This window comes from Embiotoca jacksoni, unplaced genomic scaffold (assembly GCF_022577435.1).
Source record: "Embiotoca jacksoni isolate LCO1_2020_lvr unplaced genomic scaffold, fEmbJac1.0.p SCAF_99, whole genome shotgun sequence".
Taxonomy (NCBI): Eukaryota; Metazoa; Chordata; class Actinopteri; family Embiotocidae; genus Embiotoca; species Embiotoca jacksoni.
Window position 1 is genome coordinate 470,500 of NW_027185457.1, and position 16,963 is coordinate 487,462.

The following is a 16,963-nucleotide window of genomic DNA, read 5'->3' on the forward strand; positions in this document are numbered from 1 at the left end:
TGAGTCTGATTTAAAGGGATGTTCCACGCAGAAAAAAAGATAGTTTTTTTTTAATTTAAATATTAAAATGTTGAGGCGTACTGCGGTGCTCACACGCTTTTATTACCAACGAAGAAGAAACAGCTCAGATGTCACAAGTCAAATTATCAACGAGAGAAAACGTCCAGATCAGCTGAAAGATTTCAACTTAGAAACAAAAGGTGAACATAACTCACTCCAGATTTTCTTTCACCTTTTACACTTTTTAAATTTTTTTTAAAACCATGTAAAATGAAGTACAAACACTGCAAACAACTTTAATATCCTGAAATATAAGCTGCATATGGAGGACAAACGGTGTCTAATTTATTAATAAATAATCAAGTAGGTGAATATTTTGTTATTTATGTATTATCATAATGTTTTTGTTTTTCTGTAATATTTCAGACATATTTCGATAAAAGTAGATTTGAAAAAGAAAAGTAGTTATTTAGGTTTTTTTCACTTTTCTATTATATCTAAGACTTATTTAAATGTCTTCAATTAAATAATTTTCAACTAAACTGAACATCAAAATTTTTTTACTTGAATAAAATGTAAACAAATAACAGTGATCAATGAATCAAATGAAATAATAAATTATTAAATACATTTCCTTTTTTTTTCTCCACATTTTTCCACTTCATTTATTTCCAGAATATTTAAGTATTTAATCATTTATTGATTGATGAATTAATTATTTTTAATGTGAATAGAATGAAAACAGCTGACGCGGCAGTTTCTGTCGATGCACTGAAATCAGTTTAAGTGTATTTAAGGAGTGAAAGCAGCTGAAAGTTTTTGTTTTTGTACACCATATTAAAATAATTAAAAATAAAAAAGTGAAAAGAAACTAAAAAGATATTTTAGGCTTTAAAGTCAGATTTTCTGCGGGATGTTGAAGCAGTTGAAGCGTCAGAGGACGTTGACTCATTGGTGGCAGTTAGAACAGTTGATGTGTCGGGGCAGCTGACACATCGGTGGCATGTTGAAGCATCAGTCAAAGTCAAAGCCATTGAAGCGTCAGTTGCAATTGAAGCATCTGATGTGTTGTGGCAGTCGAAGCAGTTGATGCGTGCATCGTTGTCATTTAAAGTGTCGTTAGCAGTTGATGCGTTGGTGACAGCTGAAGCGTCAGCGGCAGTTAAAGCGTCAGCGGCAGTTTAAGCAGTTGATGCATCGGTGGTAGTTGAAGCGTCAGTGGCAGTTGAGGAATCTGATGTGTTGTGGCAGTTAAAGTGTTGATGGCAGTTGAAGCATCAGCTGCAGTTAAAGCACTTGAAGTGGCAGCTGATTCAACAGTGGCAGTTCATGCATTGATGGCAGCTGACGCGTCGGTGACAGTTGAAGTAGCTGTTGTGTCAGTTGAAGCATCAGTTGCAGTTAAAGCAGTTGATGCGTCGGTGGCACTTGCTACATCGGTGGTAGTTGAAGCGGCAGCGGCAGTTGAGGCATCTGATGTGTTGTGGCTGTTAAAATGTTGATGGCAGTTGAAGCGTTGTGTCAGTTGAAGCTCCAGTTGTAGGTGAAGCAGTTGATTCGTCGGTGGCAGTTACAGCAGTTGAAGTGGAAGCTGATGCGTCAGTGGCAGTTCACGCGTTGATGGCAGTTGATGCGTTGGTGACGGTTGAAGTAGTAATGCGTCAGCGTCAGTTGAAGCATCAGTTGCAGTTGAAGCAGTTGAAGCGTCAGTTGCAGTTGAAGCAGTTGAAGCGTCAGTTGCAGTTAGAGCAGTTGAAGTGGCAGCTGACGTGTCAGTGGCAGTTCATGCATCGGTGGCAGTCGAAGTGTCAGGATTCGGAGCAGCTGGAGGACAAAATGCTAAACTCATGGACAGGAAGTGTAAAGTTTGTGGTCTCTTCATTTTCCGAAGCTGTCCATCATTCTGCGGTTGCTGTCGGCCTGCTGGGCGATCTGCTCGGCCCGGGCCATCTCCAGAACCTCCCTGAGCAGGTGGAAAGTCAGATCCAGAGAAATGGGAGCCTCTTCGGACCTCTTCCCCATCTCCCCGGCCTCTTCCTCCTCCACCTCCTCCTCCTCCTCCTCCTCCAGCGGCTGCTGCTCCGCCCGGGCCTGCAGGAGGCGGTGTGTGAGCTGCAGCAGAGCCCCGTTCACCGAGGAGGAGGAGGAAGAAGAGGAAGAGAGGAGCTTCGGAACTGCACCTGCTCCAGCGAGCCGGAGGGAGAACTCCTCCCCGAGGCGGAGCAGCAGCGGCCGGGGGAGGATGAGGCGGCGGCTGGTGGGAGTGTCGGCGGGTCGGCCGTCAGCGGAGCGCGGGAGGAAGACACCAAGCAGAGCTGCGAGCCACAACAACACATTCAGCTTCATCTCACGGCCACAGTCTGAGAAGGAACAGGAACCGAAGTTAACAGGTTTGTAGGTGGAAGATAGTTTCCTCCGAACTTTCATCATAATGTGCTAAAAAATCCTCTAAATTACAGGAAATATTCAACAAAGTCCTGCACAGACACAGAAAGTGTTGTGATATTTCAAGTCGTCCTATTTGAGTTGAATGACGTATCCAGGAAGTGAAAATCAGGATTCATTATTCATTTGGTTAAATTTTATTCTCCCAAAAGTTGTTTGGTTTTCTGAACATAAATGTTCCCCTCCAGAGCCTCGTTAATCAGATTGTGTGTAGGAAGAGCTCCAAATCTGTGGGTAAAAACCGGAAGTGTGCGCATATGGTGCAAAGTGTTACAGTTTTAATTGCTTTTTGCTTTACAGAGTGTTGATTTGAGTAAATGTACTGTTTAAATTCTTTGTTGAAGGCATTAAAACATTTCTCCTAACCTGTAAATTTACATGTATGGATATGGTATTTGGCCATTATAACAATAAGATCTATCATTTGGGTTTTTGTGTTCATTCAAGAGACCAAACAATACAAGTTAGATCGTTCATCAGTGGTTCTGTGAGTTGCTCTCTATATCGGTCACCAAATGACTCCCAACATTAACGAGACCTCTTTCATTGACATAAACACACCCCAAAACAACCATATATGGCATGAGGATGAAATAACTAATCGACTGAAATGAGTTGTGATCTAAAACTTGAAAGAAACAGACGTAAAATCAACAAACTCAAAATCTCATTTCAGGTTTTTTTTCCTTTCAAATTTCACTTTCCTCCAACTTTTTCCTTTTCGACAGTTTCTGAGTCAGCGGATGTTTTTCTTCTTTAAACAATGACACGATTATCGATTATTAGAACAGCAATAGATTGATTTAATCTAATCGCAGTTTATATTCAGCAGACGACTGCACATAAATAATATCTAGACACACAGTCTTTTATATTTATTATAATCACATGTGGGTTTGTTTTTTTTGTCCATCTGAACCACTTTGAACTTAAACTGCTTCGAAATGCTGCTGCAAGACCTTCTCACTAAATCCAATAAAATAATTAACATAACACTGATTTCAACATCTCTCCCCTGCAGGGTTACGTTTTAGAAACTGATTTTAAAAGTTTGATAATTACTTATAAATAATACATGTATCTGTATTCTGCTCCTCTGTTGTTGTTTTTTTTTTAAATTATTTAATCAATAAATATTTAGTAAAAGTTTTGAGAGAGAATGTTTCTTACCTGATCGTCTCTGATGCGTCTCTTCAGTCAAATAGAAACACTGCAGCTGTTTCTACTTCTTATATCAGTGTGTCAGGAGGAGGTGGGGGAGTGTGTGTGTGTGAGTGTGTGTGTGTGTGTGTGTGTGTGTGTGTGTGTGTGTGTGTAGGGGGTCTAAACGCGCACAGACGCCTCAGTGTGAATGAGACTGATGATGATGATGATGAAGGTGATGAGTCATAACTCATGCAGGTTTTTAATCTATTTATATTTTTTGTTTCATCAGCAGAAAAAAGGATCACTTTCATCCTTTTCAGTCAGTGTGTTCGGAGACGGCCGGATAATACCATCATCTTCATCATCATCTCCATCATCATCAACTTCACCTTCATCATCATCATCACATTTAGTCTCGTTAGCAGCATGGAATTTTTAAAGGAGACAACATTTCATTTTTTTCTTTTTCTTCTTCTTTACAGACTTTTTCTTTGACAGTGAAGATGATGAAGCCGAAGATGTGACCTTTCTCAGCTCGACTGAGGACTGAATCCGTGACCTTCATCTGCTGCCGTGACAGAAAACACCGTGACAGTCGGCGCAAAGTTCACAGGTTTGTTTTTAAGAATCATTTCTTTCTTTTCTTTTCTTTTTTTATTTCCGCAGAATGAAACTCGCTGAGATGAAAACTTTTCTTTGACAGGCAGAAACACAAAGTCTCAGACAAACATCATCAGTATCATTAAAATATTTATTCAACCTGTGGTCTCCTGGTATCCTGAGATGATTATTTATTTTTGTCTGTTGAGCATGAATGATACGTTTGTCAGTTTAAAGTATTAAGAGGTGACAAACAGGAAATGAACAGCAGACTTCTTCAGTCTCTTGGGGGATCAGAGGGAAATCAAAAAGGGGCTTTAAAAGTAATTTTTAAATAAAAAAACTTTTTTTTTTTAAATGTAGCTGAAAATGTTTTAGAGATTTCTGTAAGAAGTAAAAGAAAATGGGCAAAACATAAACTGCATTCTGAATTGCATACTTATTACTTACAGTACGTACTGTAGCTACCTGACTGACAGACAGACAGAATGACCACCTTATTAATCCCAGAGGGAAGTTTTGTTTTCTTGGCAGTCGGTTCACATAAACTCGTCATCTTGTAAAAAAAAAAAAAAAAAAAAAAAAAAGATTTAAAAAAAAAAAAGTCCAGTGGAGCAGTGTGTCCTCTTAATGAGGGGAAAAACAAAAACATGTCTGTCACTGACATCCAGCTGTAGTGCACCCCGGGAATTATCTACACACAAACGAGCTGCAGATGACAGAACAGTCTGACGTACGGAGAAATAAAGTCCGACAAAGTTTTTGTTTCAATGAATTTAAACTTTTCAAATTAACAGGAAGAGACAAAAAAAAAAGAAAAAAAAGTCCTGCAGACGATTGACGAGTTGAATCGTTACCTTGAGCTATCTTCGTCTGGCGGTGAAGAGGCGGACGACTCCCGGAGGATGCTGGGAAACGACAGCCCGACAGTCTAATTAAACCACTGAGAGCAGGAAGGAAACAGAGTTTTCCCTGTTTGTTAACGAGACGTCTGCGTATCAAGAATGAAGCAGAAGGATCAACTAACTTCTGAACTCCCTACATACATTATTCAAGTTATCTCCTTATGGCACGCTGGACTGATAAAACTGTTCTAATCTTATAATTCAGATCATTTAAAAGTTTGTAATAATTAACCGATAGATGATTGGACGCAGCCTGTTTTCGTGGATTATTTTGGTGATTTTAAAGGCCCAAATAAAACCGAATAAAACCAGAAACAAAAAGCTCTGCAGCGCGTCGGCGGTTTGTTTAAAGGTCGATGTGTCTCCTCGCAGAAAGACAACAACTTCCAGAAAACACACCTTGTCATGTTTACTGGAAAACCGCAGATCAACACACGCTTTTCTCAACAGGTAAGGGGGGGCTCTAAACAGAAGTGGAAAAAGTTGCATGCTGTGATTTATTGTGGTTTTTTTTTTCCTCCCGAAAACTCAACGAACACATTCAGCAGCTTTCAATTTTGCCTCTAAATAGTGAAGATCCGAATTATTCTGAATTTCACTTCGTTTTTTAGTTCAAATTTCAAATTCTTTTAAAATATATATATTTTTTTTAAAAGCCCATCAACAACAACAGTAACAGGTGAGTCTAGATTAAATTACACATTAAGGTAATCTGTAGGTTTTTTATTATTATTATTATTTTAGTGAGAATGCTCTTTTGCAAGAGGAAAACAACAACTGTGGCCTTACTTTTGAAAATATTGATTTTTTTTTTTCTTCTAATTCCTTGAACCTTGCTGAGATTTCAGGCGGAACAGGTTTATATGTTGAGCTGCAGACAAATATCTGCCCTCTCGCACTTCCTGTCTCACCGCCGTGACCTCTGACCTTTCAGAAACACGTCAGCCAAGACAGGAAAAACAAAACAAAGGTCTCAAAGTGTCAGAGATACTTAACGCTATCTTTTATTCTGAAGAACAGACTCCTTGTGTAATTTAAAAAACTGAAACGATCAAAGGTGACTTCTTATGGGGCTTTTTTTCCGTCCGTGGATTTTCAGAAATCAAATCTGAATCAACATCAGAAAACACAAACGACCAAATCAGCAGAATCGAGTGAAACCGCAAAAAATACGTTGGTCAACCAATCGATCAGTTTGGTCAACAGAATAATTAATCAGCAACCATTTTGATAATGTGAAAGTAAACTCTGCTGTGAGTTTGTAGTCTATCAAACTACATAATCAAGATAATTACATAAAATCGGATGTTGTATATTATGAAGGTAGTTTTGTGTCTTTTTTGTGCATTCAGTTTTTAAAAATCGATCAAAAATCAAGTTTATGTAAAAATATATGAACTGTGAATAAAATTATACAAATTCTCTTCTGATTGTGAATCAAACCTCTGGGACCAAAACCAACAAAACAGTAAGAGATAATTAATCTACGATCCCAATCCCTTGGATTGCAAACTGCATATTAATGTGTTAAATAAATATATTGTATGTTTCAACAATATTCTTTAAAAAAATGTCTTTTTAATATTCTTTTATTAACTTTTTTCAAATGGTCTTTTTATTGTGTGTGTGGTTTTTTTTAATGTTTCTTTTCTGCTTTCAAATGTTCTAGATTTTCTGTTATTTTCTTCTCCTCAAAAGCCTTGTTTTTCTTAGTTTTTTTCAGTGTTATCTAAAGGAAACTGGACTTTGAGTTAATTCTCACAGACGTTTCACCTTTCATCCAAACGATTTCTTCATTTCAACCTTTTGGATGGAAGTCGAAACGTCCTCCAGGAACTAGAAGGAGTCCAGTTGTTTTTGAATATCACTTAAGTCACAGTTTTCGTCTTCTTTCACATTAGAATGAAGAAATGAGAAAATCCGATCAATGTTTTAAGATCGTGTTAAACTGATGACCGGAAATGTAAAAAAAACTGATTTTATTGTTGTGGAAAAGCTGCCTGTAAATCTTGAAAGTTTAAAAAACACATAATGAGACAAAAGTACAGACTGACTTCAGTGTTTATTTCACTAGTTACTTTAATTTCGCTTTATATGCAAAGACTTTATGAATACAGGTAATTTTATAGATATTAAAATAAAGTCTGTTGACACTGAAATCAAATTTTGTTGAACTGTTTTATGTATACAGACTACACAATGCAATAGTATGATAACAATGATGAAATCATTTCTGAAGTAAATGTTTGGTCATATGTACGTTATAATTTTTCTTGTGTTTGTACTACGACCATGAACCTTATGTGATAATGTTAATATTTACAGTTACAGATTATTTTTAGGGAAAAAGGCAATAAACACATCGGTATAATATAGATTTGATGTCATATTTATTAAATATATTACTTAATATATACTTAAAAAAATATATTTTAAGGGCTACAGAAGAAGAAAAAGATGGAAATAAGTATTTTTGTGTTGTAAGCAGCAGCTGGTGACACTTTAATTCTTTTTTTTCTTTTAACACCGTTTGTCTTCGTGCTTTTATTGTCTCTGATTGCGTCGACACTTCTGTGTGACCTTTACTTTGAAAAGAGACGGAAGCAGCCTGTGGACATTAGTCTGCTGGTCACTGAGGGTCGCACGACTCACGAGGCTCCACGGACATGGCTGGTCGGGATCGGATCGTTCACCTGCTCAGGCAGCTGGAGCGCGCGGCGTAAGTTCGATCAGTAATCAGGTTTAAACCGGAAATGGATCCAGCAGGACGGTTTCCTCCGCGGGGGAGAGACGGCGCCGAAGTCAGTTTAAAAATCTGACACTTTAAAAAATATTTGTGGTTAAATCGCAGCTGTTTTTCCACGGAGAGCTCCGGTGAAGCACAGATTCTGGATCAGTTGAGGGTCTTTCAAAATCCGGCTCACATATGACACGCGGACAAACTGTTTTATGAACTTTTAAATGAGGTTTTTACAAAGTCACTTGTCAATGTGTGATTGCGCAACAGAAAAAAGGTCAATTTCATTGTTCTTCACATGACAAGCTGCGTATTTCCTAGTGCCCCTAGATCAGCCAGGTTTAGAGATTGTTTCACCAGCGAGACCACATGACACCAGTTTTGGATCCACTGGACCACCTGGTGTGGATGACCAAAGCCACTCAGAATGGTTTTGGACCCCATTTCAGACCAAACAGTCTTGCACGAGTCCAAATCAGGTTCCAAAACTAGACCATCAAACCCAAAACAGATCCACACGCAGACCCTGCAGAGGGTTTAGACTGGATATAGATTTTAAAACCTTTTCTGTAGTTTCTGCAGCAGAATTAATAGTATAGTGATTGATGACGCTTCATTAAATGTGCTGAGTTTTGAATGGACTTCTGTGTGTGAACAGGTGCAGATGTCCTGCTCACTCCAACACCTTCCACCAAGGTATGCCCATCCATACCTGATGGATTCATCAATACTCAGCTGATCAATCAGATTTGGTGATTGATGACCTCTCAATTTAAATTGTGATAAATCTTGATCAATATTGATTTTCACCACCAATCGATCAGGAATCTACACAGATATTTTCAGATTTAATTTTTTTTTTTTTTTTTTTGCTGCAGGTGCTGGAGCTGCAACCTGCACCGTCCGGAAGACAGACTACGCCTTTGAGGTAACGCACACCAAAATGTGTTTTAAAAAAAAAGTATGAATTTAAGATGAAGGTCAGACACGTCACAGGTGATTAAACAGGACAACTTTAAAGTGTCTCAGTGGGACAAAAAAACTTTTCAACAGCAAGTTTCAGTAAAAAAAAATTAAAAGCCTGAAATATTTCTGGGTTTATTGAATTTTGAATCCCGTTTTATATAATTTCAGTTAAGCTTTGAAAAGATCAAAAATAAATCTTGACTTTTTAAGATTTTCATTTGATATTTTATTATGTTTTAAAATGTTAATTTCACTCATTGATTTGATTTGTTTTATTTTTCTCTCAATTTTGTCCAGTTTTATTTAATTCATTTAGCATTAAGATTATTTTATTGATTTCATTATTGATCATTCAGAGAAAAGAACTAAACAGTTCAGCAGTTGAACAAAATGAGAGACGACAGAAACTGCAAGTCACAAAACAGAAACCAAAATAAATATAAAAGATGTGATCAGAGAATAAAAACAAGCAGAAATGATAATAATAAAAACAACAACAATAATAGTGTCAGTCTTTAAAGGAGCAGATTAGACGTCAGCTGTGATTTCTGTTTGTTTCTGTCAGATGGCGAGTTCCAACATCAGATACGGAGAGGGAGTCAGCAGAGAGATCGGCATGGTAACCACAAATCCTCTTCATCCTCCTCATCGTCACAGCGTGACTGAAACATCTTTATTTAGCTCTGATTGGTTGGATTTCAGCTCTGGTCAAGTGACACATTGTGTGATTATGTTGTCGTTTTAACACAAACTAACAAACCGATGGAGGCAGCTCCTGTTCGACGAGGTAAAATCGCTGTTTTTGTCAAAGGAGGCTGGTGGGTTTGAAGACAGTGATGTGAGGGCTTTAGTTCCCCGTCAGAGCCGTCGGACAGCAAACTGACAGTGATGGTTTTTTTTAGGACACAAAAAAATAGTTTTGTGTATAATAATCAATAATTAAATAAATAATAACACAATTGTCAACCTTTACAGACTGCTTCAACTGCAGTTTAGTAAAAAAAAAAATATATATATATATACACTCAGCCTGTTGTATCGCTGTTTGCCGCTTGGCTGCCTATTTCTGTATATAGTTGTATTTGGTTTCCAGACGTGTTCTTTTTTTTTTTTTTTTTTTTTGTGTGTCATTAGTTGAATTGTTAAAGGGAACTCCCTGTGTACAGTTTGTTTTATGCCTGGAGCATTTTATATATATATATATTTTTTTTTTTTACCAAATCTGGATGATGCAAACACTTTATTTTTGGAGACATTTTTACATGACGCATGTAGGATAAAATGATTTCCATGAAATTTCACTATTTTTAAGCTCAGATTTCGTTTCCATTTCTGACGGGAGCGTCCTGTGCACCCGATTAGTTCAAGGATTGTTGGAAATTTGAAAACCTGGCAATAATTTCGATTTTTACTCTTCTTATTTTTTTTTTAAGAAAACATGTCTTTTGAACAGGCCATGATGTTTCGGAGTTCAAAGGGTTAAAAAATAAAACCCGACCAGAGCCTGAATTCTTCCCACCGTTGAAGTGAAATTTAGGACTTCAGTAAATAAACACTTTTGTGTGACACTTTTGGTTCTGAGCAAGAAAAATTATACAAACAACAAGTTCTGGACCGTTAGAGTTGTTTTTTGAATTTTTTTTTTTTTTTGGGGGGGGGGTTAAGAACTGTCTGAATAAGTGTGTTCTTGCTGCTGCAGGACCTGGTGAACTTGAGGGCTCAAAACGTCTGTCTGATGACGGACAAGAACTTGTCCAACCTCCGCCCAGTGAAAACTGTCGTGGAGTCTCTGGTCAAGAACGGGGTCAATTTCAAAGTCTACGACAAGGTGCGGGTGGAGCCCACAGACTCCAGGTGAGACGGTAGAGATCGCGGCCACAGGTAACATCCCGCTTTCTGATTGGTTGTCAGGTGTAGAGGAAATAACCGATGCCCAGGTATCCAAGAAGTGACGATCGCGGTTACTCTGTCCAGTACAGTCACAAAAGATTACATAATGAATGGACTGTAATTTAAACTCCGATATTTTTGGTTAATGTTGCATTCACAGGTTTTTGATAATTACACACGAGGGTGTCGTGCTGCGCAAGAACGACACGGCACAACTTTTGTTTTTTTTCTCAAAGTGAGGCAATAAAATGTTCAGTTCTCTTACTCTGGTTCAAATTAATTAAAATGTATTCAGTGCTTCAGGATTCAGTCATCTCTAAAGTGTATCTCATACAAGAGAGGCAATCAAAACAAGTGAACTATTCAAAGTTGTCATTGACATTTAAGGCGTCTTGATCAATTCAGGAAGTCAACTCGAACCCTGGTTTTGATCCGCTTCCATTTTCCCTGTTAAAGTTACCGCATTAGACTGTTTATATAAATTATTATCTAGAAAACAAATTACACATTGGTTGAGTAAAAAGTCGTACTTAATAAAAAAATAAATAATAATAATAATTCTCAAAAACAAAAAACACGCATAAGACAATAAAATCCCATTTAATTTTAGAAATTTGATCAATAAGCTGATTTATGTTGAAATCAGGTGAAATAATTGAGTTCCTTTTATGAATTACATTTACATGTGAAGTCCTCTTAAGTGCAGTAATGCTCCTCTGTGTGTTGCAGTTTTAAAGATGCCATCTTGTTCGCTAAAAGCAATTCGTTCGACGTGTTCGTGGCGGTGGGCGGCGGCTCGGTGATTGACACCTGTAAGGCAGCCAATCTGTACGCGTGTCACCCCGACGCCGACTTCCTGGACTTTGTGAACGCTCCGATCGGCAAAGGGAAGCCGGTCACTGGAGCTGTGAAGCCGCTCATTGCTGGTACGTCCTTTTTCGACATGTTCAGCAGGTTATTATTTATTTTTTTAAAGGATTTTTCTCACTGACTTTCTGTTTTTGTGTCCAGTTCCAACGACTGCAGGCACCGGCAGCGAGACCACCGGAGTCGCCATCTTTGACTACGAACCCCTGCGGGCCAAAACGGGTAACTAACAACGCAATTATGAAAAAAAAAAAATTTCATAAAAAAAACTTTTGTTGATGTCATACCACCTCTGCTTTACTGGCAACATTCAGCACTTCCTGGAGATATTTCACAATAAAAGCCTTTTAGAAAGGAGGCCAATCGTAACCTTTAAGATGTTGGAAGATTTTTTTTTTTAATGTTGTATATTCGACTGAGAAAAGAAACAGAGTAAAAACAAGTTATTTTATTTTAATGTTTGGATGATCTCGCATTAATGTTTTGTGAATATAATAATTTTTTTATGAATAGAATAAAACAGGAAGACTAATGCCATATGCAGAGGCAATGACATCAGTGTCAGACTAAGCTGTGATTGGTTATCTGTGCTCAGGCATCGCCAGCAGAGCCATCAGACCCATGCTGGGCATCGTGGACCCGCTGCACACACTGAGCATGCCCGAGAGAGTTGCCGCCAACAGTGGCTTCGATGTCCTCTGGTCTGTCTCACCTGTCTATTAAAAGTAGATTTATTTTGCAATATTTTTTCATGGTGCACGAATACAGTGGTTGAACACAGTCATTGATAGCAGCTCGTCCAGCTCTGAGTAAATAAAACGGCAGAGTAGGTTACTGAAAACATTCATTTAAGTGATTTAGTATTAAATGTTGTTACTATGGAAACTCAGATCAGACTGTTTTCTGTCCTTTAGTCACGCTCTGGAGTCGTACACCGCCCTGCCTTACAACCAGAGGAGCCCCTGCCCCCCCAACCCCATCAACCGCCCCGCCTACCAGGGCAGCAACCCCATCAGTGACGTGTGGTCCCGCCACGCCCTCAACGTTCTCGCCAAGTACATGAAACGGTAAATTATTCGATTCGATTTTTACCTGAAGAACTGCAGAGGACTCGAACAGCGTCCCTGAGGAACTCCGCTGAAACCAGAACCGCTGTTCTGCTGGTTTTTACTGAAACTTTATTTCACTCTTTGTTTGGATCAGGATTCTGATTCATGTTTTAGATTTACCTTTAATGTGCAAGTTATGAAAAACAGAAAATACAAAGATGAATGGATGTTTGTTAACATTATTATATCAAAAATACACAGTTGATTACTTGTACTCAACTGTATTAATGCGATTTTTGTCTGAAATCTTGCCTGAAAAATTTATATATAATATATAAAAGAGCCTAAATTATATAATCTGACCTAATTTGATCAAATCTAAACTTTACAATTTAATTAAAGTAGAAAACTAACATAAATGTTTTAAGATGAGAAATTAAATAAAATTAAAACTAGAATAAATTTGCTTTTTTTGATCTGATGTACCTTGAAATACAACTTTATGATATAAAAAGGATGTTGTGAATTTTGATTGATTACAGAGCTGTGCGGGACCCCGAGGACCTGGAGGCTCGGTCCAGCATGCACCTGGCCAGCGTGTTCGCCGGGATTGGCTTCGGTAATGCCGGAGTTCATCTGTGGTGAGAAACGAAGATTTACTGCCTCTTCAGCCTTTTTGAGTTGTCTAGTCAATTTTATGTTTTTACCCTTCAAATCCCTGAATCTTAAATTGTAGAGATAAAATGTCAACAAATCCCAAATTTGTGTTGAAGCATTTTTTTAAATAAATTGAATCACAGTAAAACATCTTGATGACATCAGTCTTGTTGTCTCTAAATAAACCTATTTTTGTGTCTACAGTCACGGGATGTCATATCCGATCGCAGGAAACGTCAAGACTCACTCGGCGAAGGGTTACACTGTGGAGCACGCCCTGGTGGTGAGTCTACATCGGCACAAACATTACACCATCGTAGCTCTAACTTTAATAACCGTTATATGCTGAGAACATTTTCAGGAACATGAATGTTTCGTTGACGTGTTGTGGGTAACTGGAGAAACACAGAGGACCCGAACGGGTTCCTTGAGGAACTCCAGTCAAAATTGTATTTAAACCAGTGAGATTTTGACATGAAATTCTAAATCTAATCAGTTTAACTGGAGACCTGAACAGGTTCCCTGAGGAACACCAGAACCAGAATTTGGGCTGGACACATGTGGGACTCTGTGTTTTCGGTGTGTAAACCTTTAAAATGAAGTTTGTTGGTCATTAATTCTGTTGAACTGTGTCCTCAGCCACATGGACTCTCGGTCGTCCTCACGTCGCCGGCCGTCTTCAACTTCACAGCCCCGATGTGTCCGGAGCGCCACCTGGAGGCTGCAGAGATCCTCGGTACCTGACCGCCTCACCTCACTGGATTATATAGTATAATACAATTTTACATTAAAGAGTATAACACAACACAATGTCATATCACTGAAATGTAAATTACATGATACAATATAATACACCTCTATAGATACATAATAATACACTTTATTTCTACAGAACACAGTTGAAACTGGATTAAAACATTTCTTAAATTGAATGAGACAAATCAAATCATTCAATTAAAATAAGACACAAATAATATAGAGTAATATGAGATGAAATCAGTTATACGTAAAACATGACTCTGCGGTGTGTTTAGGTGCATTAACAGACTCTCTCTGCGGTGCGTTCAGGTACAGATATCCGGCAGGTGAAGCGGGAGGATGCAGGTGCAGTTCTGTCCGACACCCTGCGTCAGTTCCTGTTTGACCTGCAGGTGGAGGACGGACTGGGAGCTGTGGGATACAGCAAAGACGACATCCCAGCTCTGGTGAAAGGAACCATCCCTCAGGTGAGTCAGTGTCCCTCAAAGTTCCTCAGGAGAGTCAGAGTCCCACTTATTGATCAACTGCAGACAGATTATTGATTACTGCTGGACTTTGGTGAGGTGTGTTCTGTTGTTCGTTTCCAGGAGCGAGTGACCAAACTGTCTCCCAGAGAGCACACAGAGGAGGATCTGAGCCAGCTCTTTGAAGCTTCCATGAAGCTCTACTGAAGACGTGACAGTAAACAAATGCTGATCTCAGTTAAGCTGTGCCAGCAGATGCCGCTGTTTCTCTGAGTTAAAAATGTCCTCTCAGGATCCAAATCAACTCGTTTATCTTTGTTTCGATGTTGAATATGCTGAAGATTCACGTGAACATCCTGATGAAACCTTCGCTGTCTTCAGTTCAAAATGAGTCGTAGGAAACATTAATCATTGATCTGTTTATTGATTTAGCTCTGTGCATTACTTCATGATCTGACAGTTCAAATTGTACGAGATGAACAGATCAAGGATTAGAAACTGTTTTAGCCTGGAATCCTTTTAACAAACAAATTACTGATGTTTCTTTTTGCGGATTTTATTTGATCAACTTTTAGTCGGCTGAAAGATGACGAAATTACATCATATTTAAAAAAAAATAATGAAATCATGAATATAGTTTGGTGTATCAGTTTGTTTCCGTCTTCTTAGAATTAATTTTAATTAATTTTTATCTCATAAGGAGACGACAGCTGTGTTTTTATCAATGAAACACATTTTGTGCAGCAGCTCTTTTTTCGAGTCATTTTTTAATTGTTGTCATATCATGAGTTATACTTTGGAAGCAGTTATGTTGCATGTAACAAAATCAAATATAAGACAAATATGTGCAACTTGAAAAAACAATCGTTAGTTCAAGAAAATGATCGCAGCATCATATGGACATTAACACAGCAGAAAACAAGCTGATTCATGTTTTTTTTTTGTGACAGAAAAACGAAAACAAAAATCACCTGATGTTTGTGTTTCTGCTTTGCATTGCACTTGTTTGTCTATCTTTGTGAGGACGCCGTGTCCGGTTTTCACTGTGGTTGTATGAGGGGTCTCACCTGGTTTTAGTTGCAGGGTCCCGGTTTGCCATACTGTTAACGAAGGTCCTTACATGGACAGACCAGCGCGTGTGTTTCCTAGAAGAGCTTCCGTGTCGTCGTTTTAATCTTGTTTAATCTGAGCCAGAAACAGTTGTTATATAAACCTGATCTGACTGCGTTTAACAGGTTTAACCTCGCCAGAAGAACATGAGCTAAACGCAGAGTGACCCAGTACGTAGCATGCAGCTCAAATACACCTGAGCTCACCTGTCGGACTCCGCGGAGTTTCAGAAAATAAATCTGATCATAATAAATCAGGTAATCTTTAAGATAAAAAAAAAAAATAAAATAAAAGATAAATTATATTTGTCTTAAAAAAACAGCAAAAAAAACCTAGTTTCTAGTCGGCCTTCATTGTAACGACATCTGAAACCAAAGATGGAAAACTGCAAACCAGAAGAGATCCAGTTTGTCTTCTGAAGGTTTCATGTTTGTCAAACCTTTCATTCTCATGACACCATCGTGGTGGGAAAACTACTGAGCGTGAACAGTGGGACGCACAACATCGGAACAATTTCAATTGAATTGAGCGGTTGCCGTCTTTGAGTCCATTTTTCCTCAGACCGGGTTGATTCAAACTTTTTATTCAGACTCTTTCTGCTCTTTGGAGCTGGATTATAAATACAAACATGTCACTGCATTATTTATTCCTCACTTTTAGGGCCTCAAACTGTTCATCTTTCTTTATTCATCTATTTTGTTATTTGATAGGTTGATTTTTCTTTTTTTAAATAACCCTTCTATTTTTTAGCACGGTTTTTAACTCAATTATCACTGACTTTGACTTTTGTTGGTTGTTTATTTTATTGTACTGTCTTTTATATCCCAATTTTGTATGGGCCTATATGAGCTGCTGGACAAATGAAATTCTGTATAAATTCTGTATGAATAATGTAGCTAGATGGCTATTTAGAAATCTATCAAGCTACCCAGCTCTATGTTTCCGATTATCTTAAAGGGCTCTTAAAGTGTCTCCGTAGGTGATGCTCACATGTTGCTTAACATGCAGAGATGCGGGGAAACAAGGAGTCGAACAGAACAGCGTTGTGGCAAAGCTCTCAAGCTCCATGCAGCTTTCAAAAAATACCCTCATTGAATCATCTTAAATTTTCAGTCTGACTGAAAGCAAACGCAGAAATTACTGACTGGACGTTTTACTGACTGTATCAGAGATATACACATCAGGGAATACTTGCTGTCTGACCTGATCTTGGATATATTGATGCATGACTACTGATTTCTGAATCTACAACAGAGTCATCCTGACCCACAAAGACACAACGGATCGACTCTGTGGGTCTGTTTGCAAGAGTCTTCCTGACTGTTTTAAAGTGTGTGTGTGTGTGTGGGGGGGGGGGGGGAGGAGTGT

The 16,963-nt window shown here is 38.3% G+C and overlaps 2 protein-coding genes across 2 annotated transcripts; one reads left to right on the top strand and one right to left on the bottom strand.

The window, feature by feature from the left end:
• Positions 1–597: 597 nt before the first annotated feature.
• Positions 598–2,383, bottom strand: LOC138193972 (corticoliberin-1-like). Its single transcript, XM_069142310.1, has one exon. It carries the CDS (start codon positions 2,344–2,346, stop codon positions 1,879–1,881), a length of 468 nt encoding a protein of 155 aa, XP_068998411.1. The 5' UTR covers positions 2,347–2,383; the 3' UTR covers positions 598–1,878.
• A 5,349-nt stretch (positions 2,384–7,732) lies between these two features.
• adhfe1 (alcohol dehydrogenase iron containing 1) lies at positions 7,733–15,231 on the top strand. Its single transcript, XM_069142293.1, has 14 exons — positions 7,733–7,815; positions 8,492–8,529; positions 8,712–8,761; positions 9,365–9,418; positions 10,499–10,653; positions 11,419–11,615; positions 11,701–11,778; positions 12,152–12,257; positions 12,471–12,623; positions 13,148–13,246; positions 13,467–13,545; positions 13,902–13,998; positions 14,331–14,488; positions 14,609–15,231. Exons 1-14 carry the CDS (start codon positions 7,763–7,765, stop codon positions 14,690–14,692), a joined length of 1,401 nt encoding a protein of 466 aa, XP_068998394.1. The 5' UTR covers positions 7,733–7,762; the 3' UTR covers positions 14,693–15,231.
• The last annotated feature ends 1,732 nt before the right edge of the window (positions 15,232–16,963 follow it).